We start from the raw sequence: 22,917 nt of genomic DNA on the forward strand, positions 1-22,917 counted from the left end.
CGTGTCAATTTCGCAATGCTGCGGCTGTGGCGAGCTCCTCGGGTGCCGCTCGCGAGGGGGTTTGCTGCGCTCCCTGTACCAGCCGCAGAGGGCGGCGTGGCTGCCAAAAGGAAGCAGAAGCAGTACTACGCGACTATCCTAGAGAAGTACCCGCGACAAGTTAAAGGTGTCTTCTCCGATGAGGCGCTGAACCGCACGGTGGCCTTCTTGGCAGACCGAGGGATCTCCAGGACGAAAGCGATGCAGGCCGTCGCAAATTTTGTTCCGGTATCACACAGTAACAAAAAAGTTGACCATGCTGCAGCGAGGCTAACGGGGCGTTCTTCTTACCGTCCTGTAGCTGGTTACGTACTCAACGGAGCTGCTGGAGAGCAAGGTGCGCAAGAATGAATGGTGTGGAGTGCAGAGATGCAAACGACTGACGACGCCATTGGACTGACAGATAAGCTGGCTGGAGGAGTTGGGTCTGAGTCACGACAAGATCAACGTCGCGATTTTGCGGAACCCATCCATGCTGGGACACACGACTGAGAGGTACATGACGCTGGTAAACTGGTTCCTCGCACATGGTGTGCCCGAAGCAAAAGTACGTAAATATGCAGTTATTTTGTGCTTTTTATTGACAACGGCGGAAGTCTGACAGCATGATATAAGTTGCCTTTCCTGTTTATCATTGGTCCCAGCCTGCTGAGCCTCAGCAGCAACACCCTGGACTCGAAATTAGATTTCTTCCGGGAGATTGGACTCACCGACGAGCAGCTCACGGGTATTCTGAAGAGGGCGCCGCAAGTTCTTTGCTATTCGACTGAAAGCATGAACAGCAAGCTGGACTACATGGTGCAGCTTGGCATACCTCGAGAACGTCTGCCACAACTTCTTCCGAATGCTCCTGACATCCTTGGATTGAGAATGTCGAGAATTCAGGAGACTTTCGACGCGCTGGACGAAATGTTCGGTGACGGGGCCGGTTCTCAAGCAATCGAGCGCCACTTTCGTCTGCTCTCGTACAATGTGGAGGGACTCCGGCGAGCTTTCGACTACCTTGTGTCGGTCGTGGGCCTGACCCCAGACCGGCTGCAGTCCTGCACAAGATACTTAAGCCGCAGCAGAGACGACATCCTTCGACCGCGATTTGAGTTCTTGAAGGGCCAAGGCGTAGACCCGGCTACCAGGACTACCTGGATCTTGCTATCGGATCGTGTGTTCGGTGAAACTTACCCCGGCTACGAAGCATACCTGGCCGAGTACAAGGCGCATCAAAAATAGAAGACGGGTTTCGCACAATAACGCTGAAACTGGAATGACCGATGCACTGCCATGCTGGCTCCGTCATTGGCCACAGCTGCAGGGCTGGACTGAAAGTCAACCAAACAACCAGTACAAGATCGATGGGCACCACAGACTAAAAACGATCGCGGTATTTCTGTGAGTTCAAAACATTGTTTTTTGTTCGAATGTAGTTGTAGTATTTGAACGTTTGGCTGGTGATGGAGGTGCCTCGTTTTGACCGGCGAAAAACGCTACACTACTATCTGTACTTTTCAAATTGCATGGCTGCATACTTGTATGCTTGTTCGATTCAGCACGAGTTGGAACCACTGAGAATTAAGGGAGGACACGATGGGAGGACAGAAGCCCTCAATCACGCAGATTAATCCGTTCAAAAACGACGTTGCCGAAATAATAATACATCAGGCTGATTGAGCTGAAACTTTGTTTGTTTCGTGCTGAATGCGCCTAATGTTTTGCCATCACGTCGTCGCACAAAATCAGCGTCGATGATCTTGTTGTAGAACGAAATGGCCGTCTCATTCCACGCATCCGACACATCCCTTCCTGATGGACCGTTGTCCTTTGATGCTACTAGTTCTGGCCACTTAAGTGTTTAGACGGATCAGAGGTTGCCAACAGGTCACGCACTTTTTCCCTCTGTAACAAGTCCACATCCAGCAATTGCCACCGAAACTCCAAAGGTTTGGATGCCGGCCGATGGCCGAGGTAACCAAGCCGCCCGCAGTAGATATAAGGGCCCTGGGCGTTTCCACATCCAACAAGTAAGTATTAGCCAAAACAATCGATCCTTAGTCTGTCACTAAACTTATATCACTTGTAGACTGTACCTGTGTGTGTCGGAGGAAAAGTAGTAGCGGTTCTTCCCGTGTCTCCCCTTCAACCCTGTCGTAGTACGACTCGTCGAACCTCAGACTCTCGTCGCCTCTCTTCATCCTCCTCAGCCTCATCACCAACGGCGACTCGTCGTGCCATCGGTTCTGCCCAAACCACTGGAAGTGCACAGCACTGCGTCCGTCCGCCTCCTCCTGTTGGAACACATTGTCGTACGGCGACTCGCTCTCCACGTTCACGAACAGCACGACGGCGTTGCTCCACGGCTGCACGCCGCTCATCTTGGAGAACTTGGCGACAAACCCGGGCGGACACATGCCCTGCATGACCGTCTGCTTACCCACGGGCAGCAACTGCGTGCCCAGCCATTCCGAGTGGAACTGCTCCAGCTGAATCTGGATCTGGGAGCTGGACACGTGCTGGTTCTTGCCCCTGTGGGGGTTATACAGCTCCGCTGGGTGGGTGACAGGCAAGTCCAGAGGTTCTGGGGGCTCGGGCTTGACTCGTTTTGGTCGTGGGGGCAGCGAGTCCAGCGCCTGCAGCTCTTCGGGCTCGGCCTCTTCCGCTGTTGTGTCATTTTCCCGCTGCCGACGCTGACGCAGCGACCTACGCACGGGCTGCAGCTGCTGCGCTTCTCGCTTCTTGCGGGCAACGGGGCGAGGCCGTTGCGGGATCTTGGGGACGCCCAGCGCCTGCAGCTTCTGCAGGTTCTCCTGTACGCGGCGCTGGCGCTTGGCCTCATACTCGCTCAGCTCCATTGAGGACCAAATTGACATGTAGCCATTTCTAGCTGGCCGTTACTATTTAGAAATATTTTGTGTGTAAGGTCTAACCCTAGAAACGTCGCTTTTCAGATAGAAACTTGTGCGATCTGACAATGAGCGACGCCAAGCCCAAGCCGCCGCCCAAGGCGCGCCGCGCGCTGCTGCGTCTCCGCGGCTACGTGGCGGCTCGCTGTCTGTCATTATGGTGAGTAGTTCTACTGTCTCTCCGCTTTCTCTCACGCAATAATCATTGGTAGACCCTTCGTATCTGCCGAGATATCGATCGTTAACTCTACCAGCTATTTGCTCACATCCACCATGGGTTTGTGTGTTTTTCAGCTGGGGGACGTACGTTCTGGGGCTCGTTTGGCTGCTGCTGCACCCCGTCGTCACCGTCACCACCGGTACTACCTCTTATCATCGCAACAACACGGCTAAAACCACGTTGGCTAAAACCACGTTTTTTCGTGCTTAAACATTCCTAACACGTGATTTTACGTGCGTTTAGGCGAGTTGAAGTGCCGCGGCACGTACATGTCGGAGAACGCGCTGCTGATCGACCTCATGGAGGCGCGCGCCAGTCACCAAGAGGGAAACTCGGCGCGGAGCTTCCACGAGCAGCTGCTGGAGGTCCCGGATCTGCCTGCAGGAGGCTGCGGGGACAACTGCTCGCTGGTCGTGGACTGGATCGACGCGCAGCTACGCGGACTGGACCGTGTCGAAGCCTACTGCCAAGTATTTCAGTCGGAGGGGGGTGATACGCCACGCACCAATGTGTATGGTGTGCTGAGAGCTTCACCGCTCGCAGATGGGAAGGTAGAACAACACGTAGCAGTGGTGTGCTGGGTGAGAGAGAAGCTTGGCTACTAATTGCTGCTGGACTTGGTGTGCGTGTAGGAGGCGATCGTGCTGGTGACGCACTACAGAAATGTTGGGAAAGACAGTGGCGACTACTCAGGACTGTCGCTGGGTCTGGCGCTGCTGAAGTATCTGGCGAGGGCCAAGTGGCTGGCGAAAGACGTCATTCTGCTCGCTGCGGACGGTACGGGTTGTGCTTCGAGCGGAGGTTTGAGATTTTTTTTCTTACGTATATGAGATTTGCCTTGTGGATTTCGCTGTAGATGGCGTTTTGGACGGAAGTGACGGGTATGCGCTGGGGACGGAAGCCTGGCTGCGGGCCTACCACTTGGACCCGGTCGAGAGCGGACTGCAAGGCGCACTGCCGATGCGCGCTGGAGTTATTCGCGCAGCTGTGAATGTGGAGACGTTGATGAACTCGAAGGAGGTGGGCTCGGTAGGAATCTACACCGCTGGCATGAACGGCCAGTTGCCGAACCTGGACCTCGTGAACACTGCCGTGCGTGCTTTCGGCCAGCACCAAATCCCTACGATTTTGGATCGCGCCGATGCAGCGCAAGTGGGTGGTCGTAACCACAAGGGATACGTGTCGTCTGTGATCAATCTCATCTCCAGTCTCAGCGAGAAACACACCCCGGAAGAATACAAGCAAAGCGCACAGAACTACCTGGCAAACCTGAAGGGGATGCTGCACTTTATGACGACGCTGGCATCGGGTCCTTCTGGTCCCCATGCGAACTTCATCAGCTACAACATCGACAGCATCACGCTGTCGTTGGTGAAAAGTGTAGGCTCAAGCGATCGCTCACTCTCAACGCGTGAGGTGCTGCGTTCTATCGAGATGGTCGTCCGTGCTCTCAGCAACCTGGAAGAAAAGCTCCACCAGTCGTTCTTCCTCTACGTCCTCCCCAGCACGACCACCTTCGTGTCCGTGGGCGAGTACTATTATACAGTGGCTCTGGCGATTTCGCCTGCTATCGCGCATTTACTGTTCTTGGCAAACAAAACGAGTGGAATGCGGGTCGCTTTCGCACTGTCGGTCTTCATCGTGGTTGAAGGCTTGTGTGCTTTACTCCTGGTTGGGGTGAGTCGCTATTTTGCGTCTCCGGCTGCTCTTCTGGGAGTCCATGGTGAGCGTGATGCTGCAAGGTGGTGGACACTTGCAGTCATAGTCTCCGTTGTGCAAGCTCTAGTGGTGTTGATTGTGCTGCCAGCTCTACGTTCCGTGGTGGGCTTTTCTGGCTGCGTTGAGATTTACGACTGGCGTAAGAGGATCGTGGTGTACGATGCGGAGCAGCAAAAGCGACTGGACCAAGAGAAGGAGGGATCTACAGATAGTCCTGCTGAGCTAAGTGAATCCAGCAACGATATCCCGGAGCTGGATTCAGGGTGGCGGGCGGTGAAGTTCATTACGATGGCGATGCTCGTGTACGTTGTATTGCCACTCGATGGTTGCCAAATTTTGTGTTTAATATCTAACGATACCTATGACCAGGTATGCTCATTGCATTCTAGGCATCCTGAACTATCCAATGGCTCTCTTCTGCGCGATTGCAATGACCCACTTCGCGCGAGTTGTCCCGTTCTCCACCGCATCAGTAGCCAAGAACGTGTTGAATGGGTTGTGGCTCTTTGTATCGTCTCCTCTGGTGCTACTTGCGCTCTTGAAATGGAGTCGCCTAGGTACGCGCTTTCACCCTGTCTACGATATTCCAAGCGCATATTTACTGATAAGTTGTGGGTTGTTTATTGCAACAGACCACGCGTCGGCCTTATCGACTGTTGTGAGCAGCTTCGTCCACCGCATCAACCTGCTGGCGCTGTCGTACATTTGCTGCATCTACGTCTCCGTGCACACGCTGTCGCTCATTATCTGGGCCTACCCTGCACCGAAGGCAGCCCCTTCGGCGAGGAAGTGGAAACAAGAATAACGAGAAAGATACGTGCGCACTTCAGTGCTGGATTGGTGTATCGCTAACACTTATTCCGTGAGTACTTGTGATGAACAGTCTTCGAACGGCCATGTTTAGGTGAATGCAAACTTGTTGAGCAGCTCCAACCCGCGCTCGGGCGTCGGCTCCAGGCGTAGCTGATAGCAGTCTCCGGCAACGAGAGCGTACACAGCCATACGGTTGCTCCCGTAGGCGACGAGTTGCGTCCACACGTTCGGCAAAATCTTGGGGTTCTCACGAAAGTGCTTCTTCATGCGGTCATGCATGATGCGAACAGATTTCTCGAACTGCAACAAGCATGGGGTCGGGTTAGCCCTGGCTAAGTAAGTCCTGGCGTTTATTTTTTTCCGTACCGTGCTTGCGGTCGCATCGAGTACACGACGAACTTCCTGGCGAGGCGAATGATACTGGATCTCTGACGCTGGCACTGACGCCATGAGCGATTCAATCGATGCAATCAAGGGCTGCCACAACCAGCACGATCGACAGCCTTAGCACCCTTCCCACTTCAAATGGACTTGTCGGTCTTGGCACACGCACCACCAGTTGTTTGAAAGCGTACTCCCAGACGGAAGCAACGTAGAGCTGCAGGTTCTTCGTGTACCGCTCGTACGCCTCCTCGGCATACTGAGCTAGTGGGAGGTCTTTCGAACCGTTGATTGCTTTCAGGTTGTCACTCAGGAAGAGGTAGTTTTCTACACGTGCACCAAATGGAATGTTGTGAGAGAAGCATCGACATTGAGATTGGACGATAGCAGACGTACCAAGCCGCGTCAGGGCTGCATACTTCGGCCGTGACTCGGACACTTTGTCCAGCCACTGCATCGTTGCAGGCACGATCATGTTGTAGATGGACACCAACGTGCTGTCACTAGCCTTGCCAGCTACGCTTTCCTCCATCCGAGCGATCATGTTCTACACATGCGAGCGATATGAGCGGTAAACACCTCGTTAAAACAGCGTTTGAACGTAGGAATCGTCGGGTCTTACCACAATTTTCTTGACTGGAGCAAGCACACCTGCCATCTTCGTGTCGACATTTTGGGCACTTATCCAGGCTTCCTGTTGTCATTCCACCACACCATCAGAAGCAAAGTAGCAACACACTCTAGAGGTTGAAAAACGCACCTGCTCCTCAGTGAACTTGATCAGCATTCTCTTCATCTGGAGCTGGAAGCTGACCATGACGTTGTACAGGAACGCGCTCTGCTGCCGGTACTCCTCAAGGTTCCCATTCACCAGCACCACGAGCGCTAGAGCGTCCAAGATGTTCCGAAGTCCAGCCGCTTCGCCGAATTCGTTCATGCGCTTGAGCAGCTTCTCGAAGACGCCCTCCATCATGACCGTCAGTTCCTCGAGCTCATGCTTCCCATCTGCTCGCTCCGTCGGACTGGGGAAGAATACGCGAGCCACCAGTCGTTGTTCACTTATCACGAGTGGGGTGAGGTGGTCTAGCGCCTGCTGCATCAACGGAGCTGCACACATTGTGTCTCCCACGCTGAAGAAGGAGGACGAGAGGTGGATCCCTCGAGATTGGATCGACGTTGGCTTGTGAAAGTGGTGCTTGGAATTCCGAGGCAGCTTGTCCCTCAAGTGGCGGAACAGCGCCTGAGCGTGGGCATTGTAGACGGGCGCAAGCTGCTTGCTGTATGTCTGTCTTAGCGCCGCGAGGATTCGAGGGTCCAGTGAATTCACGTGAGCAAAGAGCGACTGGTAGTCCGATAGAAGGTGGTGGAGAGGCTCACTCGTGAAATTCCAGTTCATCTCATCGCTGCCTGACGACGGATCACGCTTGTCACCACCTCGAGCGTTCATCCACTGTTTAATCTTCCGCTGGAGGAAAGAATCGAACGAAACGCAGAGTTTATCGCCGAAAGTCGCCACTAACTTGGACAATTCGTCACCGCGCGCTCGGAATGCGATCATTTCGCTAGCTGGATATGCCTGAGTCGACTTTATAGCTTGAACCATGGCGGCAATAGCAGCAATGGTCGCTCGCATACGTTCGGCGACGCCCACATCCCGACCACCATCGCCCCCAGTCGTCACGCTAGTCTTACTTCCTCCGACTTCGTTGGGGAATACGTCCACGGGAGACAGGAAAACCTTCATATGCTGCTGCGGAACCTCCACCTGAGCCATCAACTTGGCCAGCACTTCCTCAAGCGAGACGCTGTTCTTGAAATGCATCTCCAGCTGGTTGTTGAGCGCCTCGAAGTGCTGCATACTACTCGAAGTCTGTCCCAGGGACTCGTCGGACTCGTTGGTCCAGTCTTGAATCAACGTAATGCGCTGTTGAAGTGCGTCGATGGCTTCGAGGATCTTGTCTACCGATGTACTAGCTTTGGAGGAACTCTTTCCAGTCATCCCCGCAGCAGGGAGAGGCGACACGGATGCATCCCCATCCAACGACAGCAAGAACGCGATGTTCTCATCCTCCAGCGCACACAGCTTCTTGCGAAGATCGTCTTCAACCGCCGACAGCTGCGCTTCGTTCCAGTTCACGTCGTTCAGCAGACTCAGAGCTTCGTCGCTCTCCGGTGACGAAAGCCGAAGCCCAGACACGTCGATTCCTGCATTGATATCCACGGTTTTCTTCCCCGTAGCAGCGTCTATACCAGCGACTGAATCATCCGTCAATGCTCCGTTCTTCTTCATCTCAGTCTTCACACACACCACCACCAACTATCAGTAGATATCCCAAGCAATCGAACGAAAGACGCACGTACCACAGACTGCACCAGATCAACGTCCAGATCGTACGTCTTCTGCAGGTTGAGCTTGGTCGCTGCCTCGTGTAGCTCCTCCACATTGATCCGCACCAGTCTCGGCAGCAAGGTCTACACAACAAACCGTTAAAAAATATTTACCCACGAAAGACACTCTTCTCTCCTCACGTACATTATTCTGCACTGCAAGGGCACACACACTCCACAGGAACTCGTGCATCGCCGTCGCACTTTCCCGCGTCTCCACGAGCCACTGCCACGACGTCGCCTCCCCCGCGAAGAAGAGCGCGAAGGCGCCCCTCGTCTTGTCGGGCCCAATGCCATTGTGCTCAATGGTGTCCAATGCACTCAAGTTCCACGAGTGACGAACGTCCACCGACAAGTTGCTCAGCAGTTGCACGTAATGCAACTCCAGTTGAGCCCCACCGCCTTTCACGGCAGCGGTCGAGTCCTGCACCGTCACGCAGAGGACGAAATATTTGCTGGCGTTGGCTCCGTGGCCAAACAGTCGCTTGGTCTCCGCTATCGTCTTGGGTTTCTGCACCTGCAAGAAGGAGAAGACGCGCTTGCGACTGGCGACGGCGGTAGAACCCCCACCAGGGCCGCCACCGGTAGACGGTCGAGGATTGGGCTTGGTAGAGTGGAAATGCGTGTGCAGCGTATGGCGGACGTCATCGCGGGAGATGCTGCCCACGGGCTTGACCTTGCTCGGCTCCATGGCGGATCGCACCACGTCCTTTCGCGGCCAGAGGTACTTGTCGTTTTATTATTCTACGGACAGACAGGCAGCCTATGGATCTCCATCCTTTTTCAACAACACTTAGGCCTTGGGGGTATTCGGCAACTTTGTATATTTCTGGGAGCTCCAACACCTAGCGATGATAGCCCAGCTCTGGTATGTTGAGAACGGCTATATTTGCTTTGGCTTGTGATTTACTTGAAGTTTTCCGGAATTAGGGATTCGCTCAGTCACGCTGACTCAATTAGCAATGACGCTGACTTCGTCTGAGTGCTCCTATAATTGGCACAAAGTCCAACGCCAGCATCGTTCCAGCCACATGCACGGGGTGTCATTATTAGAAAGTGGTAGACCAACAACCACATGGGCATCTCAAGCGCAACGAAAGCTATATTATGGCTGTTGATCACGAAGCCCGTAGGTCCAAACCGATTTCTCGGGAAATGCCTTGACTCGGCGTGGGTTGCACAGATGGAGGATGAACGAGGCATCTCCAGTCGTGAACGCGATTCAAGTGGCCGCCTCGTTTATCCCTTCTTGCAGCAAGCCCTCAAGTATCCTCGCTACAGAGTAGGTAGATTGTAAGGAGGCCGACGACACGGCGAAGGACGAGACGGTGGGCGCGCAACCACGCTGTACGACGGCGTTGAAGTAGACGGCAGCGTGGGACGTGAATCCGGCTGGCATTGTGGTCGGCAGGATCTGCTGCGCGGTACCGAGGGATCTACTGGATCTTCGGGCCCGCTGGACTCCGCGAGTCCCACGACGGAGCTCACTTTGGGTTTTGACGGCCAGCGAGCAGGCCCGAGGAACGCGCGTTTGGCAGCAAGCGCAACAAGCGGTGAACGGACGAACGACAGGTGGACGAACGGCGGTGGACACTAACGGCGACCTCGATGGACGGCTGCGGCGTGAACGACAACAGAGTGACGAACAGGAAGCACGTGGCTTCCGAGTTCTTCGACGGCTGCGACGAGTAGGGCAGGCGCGTGTGGGCGTACGCCCGAGTGGCTAGAGGAGCGACTACGGAACTGAGTCGTGCGCGTTCGACGTACACGTGTATTTGTAGTTAGTCGGTGGTTGACACCGCGCTAGTTCATCTAAATAAAGTAGGTGTTGCTGCCAGTCGGGCACGCACCGGCGCAGTGTCTTACGCTTCGACACTGTCGGCCATCCGGACTTTCGACCGCATCAGCACGGTCGCGACCAAACCCCAAGCGTGTGGGGCACCAAACACGTTGCATGGTGGTCATACAGGGGTCTAGTGTACGTATCCGACGCAGCCCTCGACTTACGAAGACACCCGAAGACGCTCAGATGGCTCGGACGAAGGTCGTCATGCAACCCACGACCCGTGCGACTCGGAATCAGCCGGCTACTCAGACTCAGACGTCTGTTCCCGTGCCTACTGGAGGATCGGATCTGGCGCGACAAGACGGTCAGAACGCGAACGAGAACGAGGACGAAGAGATGAAGGAGAACGATCCGGGCGACGCAGACAACCCAAGCGACGAACGCAACGACCACGGCGCTGACGACACGCAGGACGCGCCACCCGACGAAGCGGCAACTAGCGGCAGCGGCGACGGCACAGCGATGGCTCCCGTAGCGGCGCTGACCGCTGCACTGCAGCAGATGGCAACGACGATCGCAAGGATTGATGCGAGACTGGACCAGCTGAGCACCACAGTGGCCAACCCCGCGCCGTCCCCTGCGCCCGCGGACGCTGATACGCAGACGGTGGGAACGACGAATCCGTCGACACAGCAGGCACCGCCACCCGCCGCACCACGGGACCCCCCCCCAGCGGCTACAGCTCGGCAGGTGGCCTACCAGCCACGTGACGGCAACGACGACGAAGACGACAGCGATGATGACGACGACGACGGGTCTTCGAGCAGCTCCGACGACGACGACGAATCTGACGACGGCCACGACGGTGGAGGACGCCGTGCCAGACGCCAACCCGTTACGAGGCCCGGTGATCGAGACTTTCACCGCAACAGACGGCGAGCCATTCGAGACTTGGACTTGCCAACCTTCTTACCGACACCACAGACATCTGTGACGACGTGGATCGCGCGCGTTGACCTGGCACTCGAAGGAGCACGACTATCAGGACGGGGCGAATGGACTGATCAAGAACTGTATTACATCTTAGGCAATAAGCTACAGGACAGCGCTGCCCGCTGGTGGGTCCAGCTGGATCGTAAACTACGCGACCGTGAGCGAACGTGGACGAAGTTGAAGTCGTCATTGCTGCGACGATATGGTGAGCGCCCGGATAAAGCAATGGCCGAGTGGCGTGTCGGCCAACGTAGGATGATGCCTGGAGAGACGTGCGCGGACTTTGCTGCTGCCCTTCGCGATCTGTGTGGCAACAACCGAATCCGGGAACGTGTGCTGCTCGCACAGGTCTACCGCAGTCTGGATCGCACGACGATAGTTCTCGTGAAGCAGCGTCCGAACCCGACGACACTGGAAGAAGCTGTGGACAAAGCAACGGAAATTAGCGACCCAATCGATAACGTGGCGCAAGGCATGGAAAACATCGGACAAGCGTTCGTCACCGCACCCGATACGTACGTCGTACCGGTGAATGGGACTACTGGGCAGATGGCGCTGATCCCTGGCGTCGGGAGCACCAACATGGCGGAAGAAGAGAAGTTGGCGTGCTTCACGAACTCGCGCGGCGTGTACAACAAGTACCTCGGGCTGTGGGAGGCACCGAAGGGACGTGTCTGGAACGGACACATGTGGGCACCCGTACTGCGAAAACGTACGGCTCCACCAGCCGCACCGACGACGACCAAGCGCATGGCGATGGCGAAGACTGCGCAGAAGGCGACGGTGAACATGGCGGTCGCTGCCGACGCTGACTACGAGGAAGAGAGCGCCGACGACGAGGAGACAGATGCGCCACGCGCACTTCCACCTTCTAAGAAGCCGAAGCTCACGGCCCGACGTACCAAGGCTGCGACGCGCCAAGTGAAGGCGCCGGAAACTCCGAGAACGAAGCCTGAGACGGCTCTGGCACCACGACAATTCGGCGAACTGAAATGCTACGCGTGCAACCAGATGGGGCATCTTGCCCGCGAGTGTCCAGACGATGAGGCGCGCGCCCGCAACGACGAGTATCTCACTCGGCGTGAGCAAGAAAGAAAGCGGCAGGAAAACGAGGATCGAGCGACGTAGGGGGATCACGGCGCTCGGCAATACGACGGACTCCCCAGCGACCCGTGACGGTGACGGTGGACGGTGATACGGCGTGCGACACGAACGCACCGACGGTGCCGGCGGCGGTGACCGACGGCGGGAGCAAGATGGTGAACGGCATGGACGTGCCAGACGACAGGAGCGTGGCAGTAGTGAGACGGGCTGTCGCGGCTCAATTGGACGAAGAGCTCTCGGCTCGCGATGAGGGGCGAGCAGAGCGGTACGTGTGCACAGTGCGTCCAGCAATGGCAGCGCTGCGTTACGTGCACAAGACGGATGGAGAAGGCGGCGGCGTCGCGACGGTGAAGGATTCGACGCCAACGGCGACAGCCACCCCTGCTCGTTTCGAGGAGGTGGCAGCCTCTGAGGAAGGCGGCAAGGCGGCAAAGCGGCATACGGCGTGCAGTTCGCTGAGGAAGGCGCCGCAGAGACGACGGTGGCGAGCGTGACGCCTACGACGGGCGACCAGCTGCCCGATGACGTGGTCGAAGCTGAGGAAGGCGATGTGTCGGCCATAGATACGACGAGGAAGGGCGAGATGGAGGACGGAGAGTCCTTAGCGCTCGAGCTCGGCGTGGAGCTCACGGACGAGACGGTGATGGAGCTCGGCACCGTGGCGAAGGTGGGCATGGCCGTCAAGCGATCGAAGCGCGAAGCGTAGAAGCAGCGTGTGCAGCGTGCGCGTGAGAAGGCGGCCAAGAGCATGTGTGACGATGAAGAAGTCGCGCGTGTTGTCGCTGAGCTCGACGCTGAGCGTGAAGAGTGGTGGCAGCGGCAAGCTGAAGGAGCGCGCAGTGCACTGGAAGTACGACGGCAGCGACGAGTTGCCGGTGGTGAAGACGAAGTGGGCGAGCGAGCTCGTGTGAACTTGGTGCAGCACGGGGGCACCGTGGCGGCCGAGAATGATGATGACGATAGCGGCGTGAGTATGGAGGCCAGTGGCGGACTGCCAACAGCTGCAATGTTGGTGGGCGGCGTGCAACAGTATGTCAAGATCGACGGTGGCGCGCGCTACTTCGTGGCGGGCACGAAATGGATGGCACGCGGTGAACGGAAGCAGGTGGACGCCCCTGTGATGTACGTGGAGGGTATCGGCGGTTTTTTGCTGGACGTGTTGGGCGTGTGGACGTTCAGCATGGCGAACGTGTACGAGCAGATGGAGTGGCGTAGCGGGATCAGCAAAATCTGGGAGATTACCAATCCAACTTACCAACTGCGCCCGAACACCGACTTACGGAGGGGGTGGCCCCCGATGATCCGTGATCTGTGTGCTGAACTGATCACCTTGTGTACCCGTCGGTAGGGCTGGATCTGCTCCTCTGGTGTCTGCTGAAGCGTTCTAGCCTTGAAATCAGAACAGTCTGGGCGAGACGCGGGGATGTGGGTGGAGCAGCGCGGAAATCTTCACTCTGCTCGCGGTAGTATTCCAATTCCAGTGGTCTTGTACCTGGATCTGGCGACCTGGATCTGGATCCGGCCGTGGGGTTGCCTTTGGGTTGTTGTTGTTCCTTTCCTTTGCCTTTGCAGGTCTTCCTTTGTTGTACTTGCCGCTTCCTGTAGCGGGATCCGTAGATGTTGAGAGTCGAGGATGCACCCGGCCAAGTAGTAACTCCGGGTGGATCGGGGATCTGCACTTGCAAGTAGGTCACTAGGAAGGTTGTAGAACTGGCCAATGTATTATCCAGTCTAGATCAACTACCAGAACCTTGCAAAACCGTGGGGCCTATGTACTTCCCGTTTCCAGGCGAAGCCGAAGGCACTTGCGATGTATAAGGCAAATTCGAGTCTGCTTTATGCTTAAGCCCAATCCCATCCCAAAGTCCTATCTTGCTATAGATCCTATCATCCCATCTGTATCTACTGACTCTATGGGGCTTGATTATCTTCCTTGCGTGCCGCTAGATTGCCTCCGTCGAGCCATAACCTTAGATCCACCGTTCAATCCCATCTGAGTCCGAATCAGAATCAGATCTGGATTGGATCGGATCGCCGATCCACTTGACAGCTGCATCTCTTGGATCTTGGGTCTCGAGGCATTGCGTTGCTTGGGCACACATTCGTGACGTCCGGTCGCACTCGTAGTGTCTTCCGTTGCAATTTCTAACATCTGGTACGGGGCCCGATCCGCCAGTCTGGTGGATCCGTCGCGGAGTCTGTATCCATCATTCTGCCGATCTCCCTTTGTTCCAATTTCTTGGATCCTGCTTCTCCACAGTGGTGACTATCGACGCATGCATCGTCGAGGGGTGCACCAGCGAATTCCTCGTGGGCGTGGACTTCCTCGAGGGTCATCGGGCGACAATGGACTTCGACTGTGGCGAAGTGCGCTACGATGAGCGCGGCGGCATGGCGGTCATTCCGTTCATGACGACGGCGGAAACGAGTGACTCGGCGACGGCAGCTGTGAGGCTGGCCCGTGCCACGAACCTACACCGACGTGCCGTGCAGACAGTGGAGGTAGCGATTGCAGCACCGGTTGGCGAGGAAGGAGTGTTCCTGCCGACAGTGAACAACGGAGCGGTGCTGCTCGCGTCAGCAGTGACCAAGGTGACGAACGGGAAGGCGATGATACCTGCCATTAACACATACGGTGGACGCATCAAGTTGCCGAGCAGAAAGGAGCTAGGTGTATGGATACCTATTAATCAAGACATTGAGCTCTTGGCGATGCATGGTGAGTTGGACTCGGAGCGTGTGAACACGTGGTTGGACGAGCTGGGGGACGCTGACACGCCCTTGGATGACGAACACGACGTGGACATCGGTATGGAGGAGCCGGGCGCGCGTGCGCTCATCCTAAAACTATTGCGTGCCTATCGAGACCTGGCAAACGCACAAGACGAGTGTCCGCCTGCAACGATGCTCAACGTGGAGCACCACATTGATACTGGGAACGCTGCTCCCATTATGATGCGCCGACGACGCCAAGCACAGACGGAAGACGCTATTGTAGATAGTAATGTCGACTCTATGCTGTCGGCAGGTGTAATCGAGCATGGTGAAGGCGCATGGGGTTTTCCCGTAGTACTCGTACGGAAGAAGGACGGTTCCGTGCGGTTCTACGTGGACTACAGGGCCCTGAACAGCGTCACGCGCAAGGACGTCTACCCGTTGCCGCGAATAGATGAAACGCTAGAGTCTTTGGGCGGAGCACGTCTGTTCACGACCCTTGACCTACGATGCAGATTCGTGTGGCGGAAGAGGACCGCGATAAGACGGCCTTCATGACGAAGAGAGGGTTGTACCGATTTCGACGAACGCCTTTCGGCCTTACCAACGCTCCTGCTACTTTTCAACGGCTGATGAATGGAGTGCTTCGCGGTTTGAGATGGCTGACCTGTTTGGTGTACTTAGACGACATCATTATCTTCACGAAGGGTGGTATCGAACGGCATGTGATTGAACGAGCGGGTGTATTCGAGAGATTAAGGGCAGCTGGCCTAAGTCTCAAGCTGAAGAAGTGTACCTTTGCTACGACTTCAATGGAGTACCTGGGCCACCATCTGAGTGACCAGGGCGTGCAGCCCGCTGAGCGGCTGGTGAAATCTGTGCGGGAATTCCCACGACCTACGGACGCTACTGAGGTAAAGAGGTTTGTCCACCTCGCCGGTTACTACCGTAAGTTTATTGCAGCCTTCGGCTCGATCGTGGAGCCGATGACTCGCTTGTTGAAGAAGGACGTGCAGTGGGAATGGAGTGAGGCGCAGGAGTTCGCGTTCGAACGTGTGAAGATGTTACTCACTACGCGACCTTTGCTGCTCTACTCTAATTTTGAACTACCCTTCCGCCTGGTGACGGACGCTAGTAAGGTTGGCCTGGGGGCCTGCCTCATGCAGGATCACGGACGCGGCTGGCAGCCGATTGCATATGGCAGTAAAGTGAACAGTAAGGCGGAGTCGAACTACTCCATCACTGAGCTCGAATGTCTCGCTGTGGTCTGGTCCGTGAAGATGTTCCGACCCTACCTGTACGGCAGAGCCTTCACGATCATCACGGACCACGCCGCACTCAAATGGCTCATGACTCGACCGAACATGGCCGGATGATTGCATCGGTGGTCACTAGTACTACAAGAATATGAGTTTCAGGTTGAGTACCGGCCTGGTTCGACGAACGTAGTAGCAGATGCCTTGTCCCGGGCACCTGCAGCCGTCAGAGCAGCGGTAGGACGGCAGCAACGGCGCCCAACGACGCCAAGGACGACGGATGCGAATAATACGACGAATGCGGGCGAGGTAACGGCGACAGCTCCGCCGACAAGCACTGCAGTGGCGGAGACGACAGCAGCTAACGCCACAATGACGACGAACGACGAGATGATGGCGGTCGCGTCAGCGGCGACGCCACCGAGCGGTGCGGCAAGCCGGGCAGCCACCACGAACGGGACGACGGGCGGGATGGCGCCCCAGATGACCGACAAGACGCCGGGCACCACGATGCTGACGGACGGGAATATGGTTCCAGCAGCAGCTGTGGGTCAGACACGCGAGACGACGGGCGAGACGACGGACAAGACGCCGGGAGCGACGACAGATCAGCTGACGGATGAGATGACGGCGGGTGGCGACATGGTGCGTGCCGTCACCACGGCCGAAGCAGATGCCAGGACGACGGCAGCGGCAGGGGTAGCGCGGCTGTCGATGGATGAAGCGACGCCGACGGATACTACGGCAGCGCCAAACGTCACGACAGCGAGCACGACGGATGGCACCCGGACGACGATGATCGAGAGGACGGTGACGGGCAATGACGACGGAGCGGCAGCACCCGGTGAAGACAGCGAGGCAGCTGGCTGGCACCACCGTGACTGCCACGACCGGCCGGAAGCGCGTGAAGAAGGCGGCGAAACCTGCAACGAGACGCAGTGAGCGCCTCCGCGAACGCGAGCAGCGGCACGCGCGTTGGGCCACGACGGTGACGAACGCGGACGACGCGAGCAGCCCAGCGCAAAGTACTGAGCGAGACGCACCCACGGAAACTACGGGAGCGACGACGACTACGGTGGCTACGGCGCCCCGGACGACACCAGGAGCCACGCTTCCGACGACGACAACTGCCCCACGTGACCAGGATGCAGCCGTATCAGGTGCTCGTACAGTGCGAGACGATGGACGCCATGCGGCAGCCACTCCGACACGGACTCCGGCGACGAGTACGCCACGTACGCAGAGGACGACACCTGCTGACCAAGGTACTGCGGAGACGAGAGCAAAGGCACCCGCGGTGACGCCAACGCCGGCGAGAACGACACTGACGGCGGTGACGAAGCGGAAGCCCTCGACCAAGGGCGCGGCCAACACGAAGACGGCGGGCAAGACGTCGGTGACGACGATGAACTCGACGGCGGCCAAGGGCACGACGAACGGCGCCGTCACGATGACGAACGATGTGATGATGGTGACGAGCGGCGCGGACGGCATGGGCGGCGACGAGGAGAGCGCCCCTGTGGACGACTACACGCTCCAACTGAGCGATGACGAACTGGTGACGGCGCAGCAGCGCAGCAAGTTCGTGAAGCGTCTGGTAGCAGACGGCAAGTACGGCAGTATGCCGATCGCGAACGAGTACGGCCTGGTGACGGTCGACACGCCGAACGGACGGAGAGTGGTGCTGCCACCGACACTTTGGGCGGCTGTCTTCAAGGAAATGCACGGCAGTGTGTGGAGCGGACACCTGCGCGGTCCTCACACGTATGGCCGCGTAGCCCAGCTGTACTGGTGGCCGGGATTGTACCGAGAAGTAAGGCGATGGGTGCGTGGATGCCCTGAGTGCGGGTCCCGAAAGGCGAAACCACATGAAGTGATACCGCCGTTACGAAGTTTACGCGGTGGTGCGGTGGGAGATCGTTGGGCGCTCGATGTCGCCGGACCCTTCCCAGCAGCCGACGGAGGTGACAGGTATGTCATCGCCGCCGTCGAATACGTAACGAGGTATGCTGTGGCGAGCTGCGTGACGGAACATACGGCTGAGACGGTGGCGACGTTCATTATGCAGGAGGTGGTGTTACGGTTCGGGGTATTCCGTGAACTGCTGACGGACGGAGCGCCGGAGCTGGCTGGCAAAGTGATTGAGGAGTTAGTGCAGCTCCTGCAAGCTCATCAGGTCAATCCGTACCGTACCGACCTCAACTCGTTGGACTTGTGGAGCGCTTTCATCGCTCGTGGAAGGACTGCGTGGCAACGTTCATGCAAGACGAACGACAAGTCGATTGGAATCTTTGGGTGAAATTCGCTGTTTATTCTTACAACTCGGCAAAGCATTCTACTGTGGCACTGAGCCCGAAGGAGCTTATGATGGGACGACGGCTGAGGGCTCCCAACGAACTGCTGAGACGGACGGAGGTGACGGAAGCGGGCGAGCTGCCAGCTTACCACGCGAACCTGGTGAAAGCGATGGAACGGAGTCATGAGTGTGCAGAGCATGCTCGACGACGCGAGCAAGAACGGCAGGCTCGGTACTATAATCGGAAGACTCGGAACAGGCGGCAGTTTCAGGCCGGCAATTTGGTCTGGATGCACAACCCGCCCCGTGGCAAGAACGCCACGAAGTTCGTGCACCAGTGGATGGGACCACTACGGATCGTGGAACCTGCTGGGTACGACAACTTCGTGCTGACGCGTGAGGATAAGACAGGGAAGGCTTAGACGTTGATCTCCCACGTGTCTTTCCTCATTAGTTATCATTATCCTGAAGCACTACTAGCGCAGATTGCGCGCGACATTGACGAGCAGCTCAACGATGAAGAACAGCGGCCAACGCGGGATGAACCGGAGACAGCAGCGGCTGTACGGTCAGCGAAGGCGCCAGCTGGGCGAACGACGAGAGCTGGAAACTCGAAACGAACGCGAGCAGCAGTGGATGACACTGGTGTGCGCGACGTCACGCGTGGACTCGTGGTGGGGCGACGGAGAAGGCGACGGCGCAACGGAGCCGGGCAGTACGTGCTCGAGTACGAGCTGTGTCCGTGCAGTGACCCACGACGATGGCTGACGGGCGACGGTGAGCTATGACTCGACGCAGATGGACGCCCACGAGCACGGTGGACGTCGGTGGCTCAATACGAACGACTCTACATGGACGCCCGGGTCGTGGAAGACCTTGGGTATGCGGACGACGTGTAAGGAGGCCGACGACACGGCGAAGGACGAGACGGTGGGCGCGCAACCACGCTGTACGACGGCGTTGAAGTAGACGGCAGCGTGGGACGTGAATCCGGCTGGCATTGTGGTCGGCAGGATCTGCTGCGCGGTACCGAGGGATCTACTGGATCTTCGGGCCCGCTGGACTCCGCGAGTCCCACGACGGAGCTCACTTTGGGTTTTGACGGCCAGCGAGCAGGCCCGAGGAACGCGCGTTTGGCAGCAAGCGCAACAAGCGGTGAACGGACGAACGACAGGTGGACGAACGGCGGTGGACACTAACGGCGACCTCGGGGGACGGCTGCGGCGTGAACGACAACAGAGTGACGAACAGGAAGCACGTGGCTTCCGAGTTCTTCGACGGCTGCGACGAGTTGGGCAGGCGCGTGTGGGCGTACGCCCGAGTGGCTAGAGGAGCGACTACGGAACTGAGTCGTGCGCGTTCGACGTACACGTGTATTTGTAGTTAGTCGGTGGTTGACACCGCGCTAGTTCATCTAAATAAAGTAGGTGTTGCTGCCAGTCGGGCACGCACCGGCGCAGTGTCTTACGCTTCGACACTGTCGGCCATCCGGACTTTCGACCGCATCAGCACGGTCGCGACCAAACCCCAAGCGTGTGGGGCACCAAACACGTTGCAGGTAGATGCTAGTCACCGGTTACGAATCCTGGCTCTCACAAAATCATATATTTTGTACAGGTAGATGACCCTAGGACATCATCCGAAACAGCGTTTACAGATCAATGCATGGCCTCTGATGCTGTGTTCTTCGGTGCCGACCAAGACGCCCAAGGCAGGAGCCGCGGCCAGGTGAACGGAACACTCGTTTTGGACCTTTGTGCCTGGGATACGCACGCACTTGCCACACTAGTGTTGGCAATTATGGCTCAAGAAGTGGTACGCTCACCTACGCTTCCTTGATGCCTGGTAGTCAAATGATTTATGAACCCATTTTGCTGTCACAGAGTGGCTACAAAGTATCCCTCAGCAAAAGTGGCGTGGATGTGGACATAACCGAGCGCATGTCGTCTGTTGGATCAGGTATGTGCACCCCAACGCGGAAGTCTGGACATCCAGTACAATGTCGGACCTGCGGGTTTACTTCAACGAGTCCTACCAAGCCGGGAACGTAGGCTACTACGGACTTTCAGGAGTCTACACGACCAAGAAGTTTGTATGTCAGCCTCTCCGCCCTATTTCCCAGATTTTTGGAAACACTACAAGCTTAGCGATGACCTCATCAACGCACTGAGCGTCGTGTCATTCAAGGCCAACTCAAAGTATTACCCTCCAGCAGACGATTTCTGCCCCGACGGCACCATGGGATGCAAAGACAACTGCGAAAAGACGGAGGCATGCACGCAGCGTGAGTTGAATGGGCAAGACTGCCTCATGCTAGCGCTGATGGTCCCTGGTTACGACCAAGGTTACTTCCAGGCTGTCTTCGCCAATCTCAATATCCCCGCCTACTTTTGTTTTCTGGACTAGGACGGAGTGAACCAATTTGCATCGGATGCTGCGACCAACGGAACGCCCGCGGTCTTTTACCACTACGAGCCTGATCTATTCCACGTGACGCGCAAGGGTTTGTTCACCCGAGTGGGTCTTCCTCGAACTGACCCTGCGCGTGTGAAGCTCGCCACGGGGGATTATGGCGAGCACGGATTCGGTAAAAAGACGGACAATCCTGTGGATGTGGACTACCCGAGCCTGCCCCTCTCAAAGTTTGCTGCATCCATAGTGAAAGACCTGCCGATTGGCTCGTTATTCTCCAAGCTATCGCTCTCCGATACAGATATCAACGACCTTCTGACTGAGTATAGCATCGCCATGAGCGACGCAGCCGAACCCGAGCCATATTTTCGAGCTGCGTGCAACTGGGTGAAAGCGAACTACGATATCTGGAGCGACTGGCTGGACCGGCTCCCTTTGTGCACGTTTGAAGACCATATCGTCAGCCACGTGACGGGGTGTGAAAACGGCAGTACCGTTCGTAAATTCAGCTCGCGTGGAATGTACCGAATCCAGGCAATACGTCGCTACCGTACAACTGCGACGGAGGTGTGGCCGCACTACCCGCTACAATTGCCACTAGCCGATCCTGTCAGTGGATCTCTGACAACAGCCGGGTCTGGGCCGGCTGGATCGATATGAAACCCGAATGCGACTCCACCTTCTACGACTACAATGTCTCGCAATGTGACTCGACCGCCCATCGCACGGTTCAATACTTCTGGAAACTCCCGCTAGCACAGAATCCGCTATTCTCTACAGAGTGTACAGGTGGGGTGAGTCTTCCGGAAGATGTGAAACTCGACTGCGAGTACATGCCCACGTCTTCACCAACCTTCTCAGCGCTCGCTGTACTTGCAGCGATTGTAGCCGTGCTCCTTCTGGTGGCTGCGTTCTTGGTGTACAAGCATCGCAACGCACCGATCGTCAAACGGTCGCAGTTCGAGATGCTGGAGCTGATGATCTTCGGAGGCTTTTTCACCACAGGAGCGGCAGTGGCGTATGCTGGAGAACCTCGCGGCTGTTGTGCGGAATCCGACCGATCCTCGTGTGCATGGGCTTCACTACAATCTTCGGCGCTCTGGTCATAAAATCCTTGCGCGTCTACCGTGTGTTCATGAGATCCTCCATGAAGCGCGTCAAGGTGACGTTCTTTAAGATCGTCAAGATGCTCGCCATTTTCTACGTGGGGGACATTGTCATCTTCGTTGGATGGTACGCCGCAGACTTCCCTGAGCCCACCGTCACAACGGAAGAAGCTTCCGAGTTCCGCGGCGAAGTCGACCGAATCTCGTGCTGCTCTTCCAGCTTCATCTTCACGGCATTGCTGATCTTCTGGAAACTGATTTTACTCGTACTGGGGCTCTACTTGTCGTTCCTCATCCGAAATGTATCAGTGGATTTTCAGGAATCTCCGTGGATTTCTGGCTCGGTTGTTGTGGTCCTAGTGGGCTGCCTCCTCATCATGCCGATGTCGTATCTAGTCCAGATGCCCGCGGCGACGTACTACGTATTTCTAGCGTGTACGCTGCTCATCTGCACAGTGTTGATCATGGGTTTGATGCTTGTGCCGAAGATATTCCGACCGAAGGAAGTGGCTACGGCCAGTTCTGGGAGCTCGAAGAGTGTGAGGAGCAGGCTGTCTTCAAGGTCATTTCTGGTTGCGGGTGGCAATGTGAATGCGACAAATGCGACCAACATGACCAATATGACCAACGCGACGAATGTGACGGAAAACACCATAACACTAGACGGTTGGAGAGCATCTCAGCAGAAGTACCAAGTGCAGCCTGTTAGCGTCTTTGAGACAACAAGGGAGTCGAATTAGCTCTTTAACTGAAATCGAAGCAGGTGGACACCTATTAATTACAGTATCTACCCTG

General features: G+C 56.7%; 7 protein-coding genes across 7 annotated transcripts; 5 read left to right on the top strand and 2 right to left on the bottom strand.

The window, feature by feature from the left end:
- Positions 1–15: 15 nt before the first annotated feature.
- PHYSODRAFT_351340 (hypothetical protein) lies at positions 16–1,266 on the top strand (the record flags this gene model as incomplete). Its single annotated transcript, XM_009529098.1, has 4 exons — positions 16–267; positions 341–376; positions 443–586; positions 655–1,266. 4 exons carry the CDS (start codon positions 16–18, stop codon positions 1,264–1,266), a joined length of 1,044 nt encoding a protein of 347 aa, XP_009527393.1.
- A 611-nt stretch (positions 1,267–1,877) lies between these two features.
- Positions 1,878–2,882, bottom strand: PHYSODRAFT_498773 (hypothetical protein; the record flags this gene model as incomplete). Its single annotated transcript, XM_009529099.1, has 2 exons — positions 1,878–2,031; positions 2,188–2,882. The coding sequence occupies 2 exons, from the start codon at positions 2,880–2,882 to the stop codon at positions 1,878–1,880; spliced, it is 849 nt and encodes a 282-aa protein (XP_009527394.1).
- A 540-nt stretch (positions 2,883–3,422) lies between these two features.
- Positions 3,423–5,677, top strand: PHYSODRAFT_499924 (hypothetical protein; the record flags this gene model as incomplete). Its single annotated transcript, XM_009529100.1, has 4 exons — positions 3,423–3,716; positions 3,786–3,930; positions 4,010–5,174; positions 5,242–5,677. 4 exons carry the CDS (start codon positions 3,423–3,425, stop codon positions 5,675–5,677), a joined length of 2,040 nt encoding a protein of 679 aa, XP_009527395.1.
- Positions 5,678–5,772: 95 nt separating this feature from the next.
- Positions 5,773–9,145, bottom strand: PHYSODRAFT_498286 (hypothetical protein; the record flags this gene model as incomplete). Its single annotated transcript, XM_009529101.1, has 9 exons — positions 5,773–5,985; positions 6,052–6,162; positions 6,239–6,393; positions 6,463–6,613; positions 6,689–6,760; positions 6,827–7,469; positions 7,518–8,322; positions 8,424–8,538; positions 8,600–9,145. The coding sequence occupies 9 exons, from the start codon at positions 9,143–9,145 to the stop codon at positions 5,773–5,775; spliced, it is 2,811 nt and encodes a 936-aa protein (XP_009527396.1).
- An 810-nt stretch (positions 9,146–9,955) lies between these two features.
- Positions 9,956–12,831, top strand: PHYSODRAFT_559252 (hypothetical protein; the record flags this gene model as incomplete). The annotated part of the gene is made up of 2 exons (XM_009529102.1): positions 9,956–11,945; positions 12,533–12,831. The coding sequence occupies exons 1-2, from the start codon at positions 10,409–10,411 to the stop codon at positions 12,829–12,831; spliced, it is 1,836 nt and encodes a 611-aa protein (XP_009527397.1). The 5' UTR covers positions 9,956–10,408.
- A 512-nt stretch (positions 12,832–13,343) lies between these two features.
- PHYSODRAFT_497923 (hypothetical protein) lies at positions 13,344–14,914 on the top strand (the record flags this gene model as incomplete). The annotated part of the gene is made up of 2 exons (XM_009529103.1): positions 13,344–13,548; positions 14,598–14,914. Coding segments are annotated over 2 exons (522 nt in total), but the record flags the coding sequence as incomplete, so codon positions are not given.
- Positions 14,915–19,402: 4,488 nt separating this feature from the next.
- On the top strand, positions 19,403–22,900 carry PHYSODRAFT_315216 (hypothetical protein; the record flags this gene model as incomplete). The annotated part of the gene is made up of 9 exons (XM_009529104.1): positions 19,403–19,534; positions 20,222–20,419; positions 20,488–20,563; positions 20,587–20,700; positions 20,727–20,996; positions 21,018–21,515; positions 21,551–21,744; positions 22,203–22,661; positions 22,886–22,900. The coding sequence occupies 9 exons, from the start codon at positions 19,403–19,405 to the stop codon at positions 22,898–22,900; spliced, it is 1,956 nt and encodes a 651-aa protein (XP_009527399.1).
- Between the last annotated feature and the right edge of the window lie 17 nt (positions 22,901–22,917).

The sequence above is a fragment of the Phytophthora sojae genome (assembly GCF_000149755.1).
Source record: "Phytophthora sojae unplaced genomic scaffold PHYSOscaffold_4, whole genome shotgun sequence".
Classification (NCBI taxonomy): domain Eukaryota; phylum Oomycota; class Peronosporomycetes; order Peronosporales; family Peronosporaceae; genus Phytophthora; species Phytophthora sojae.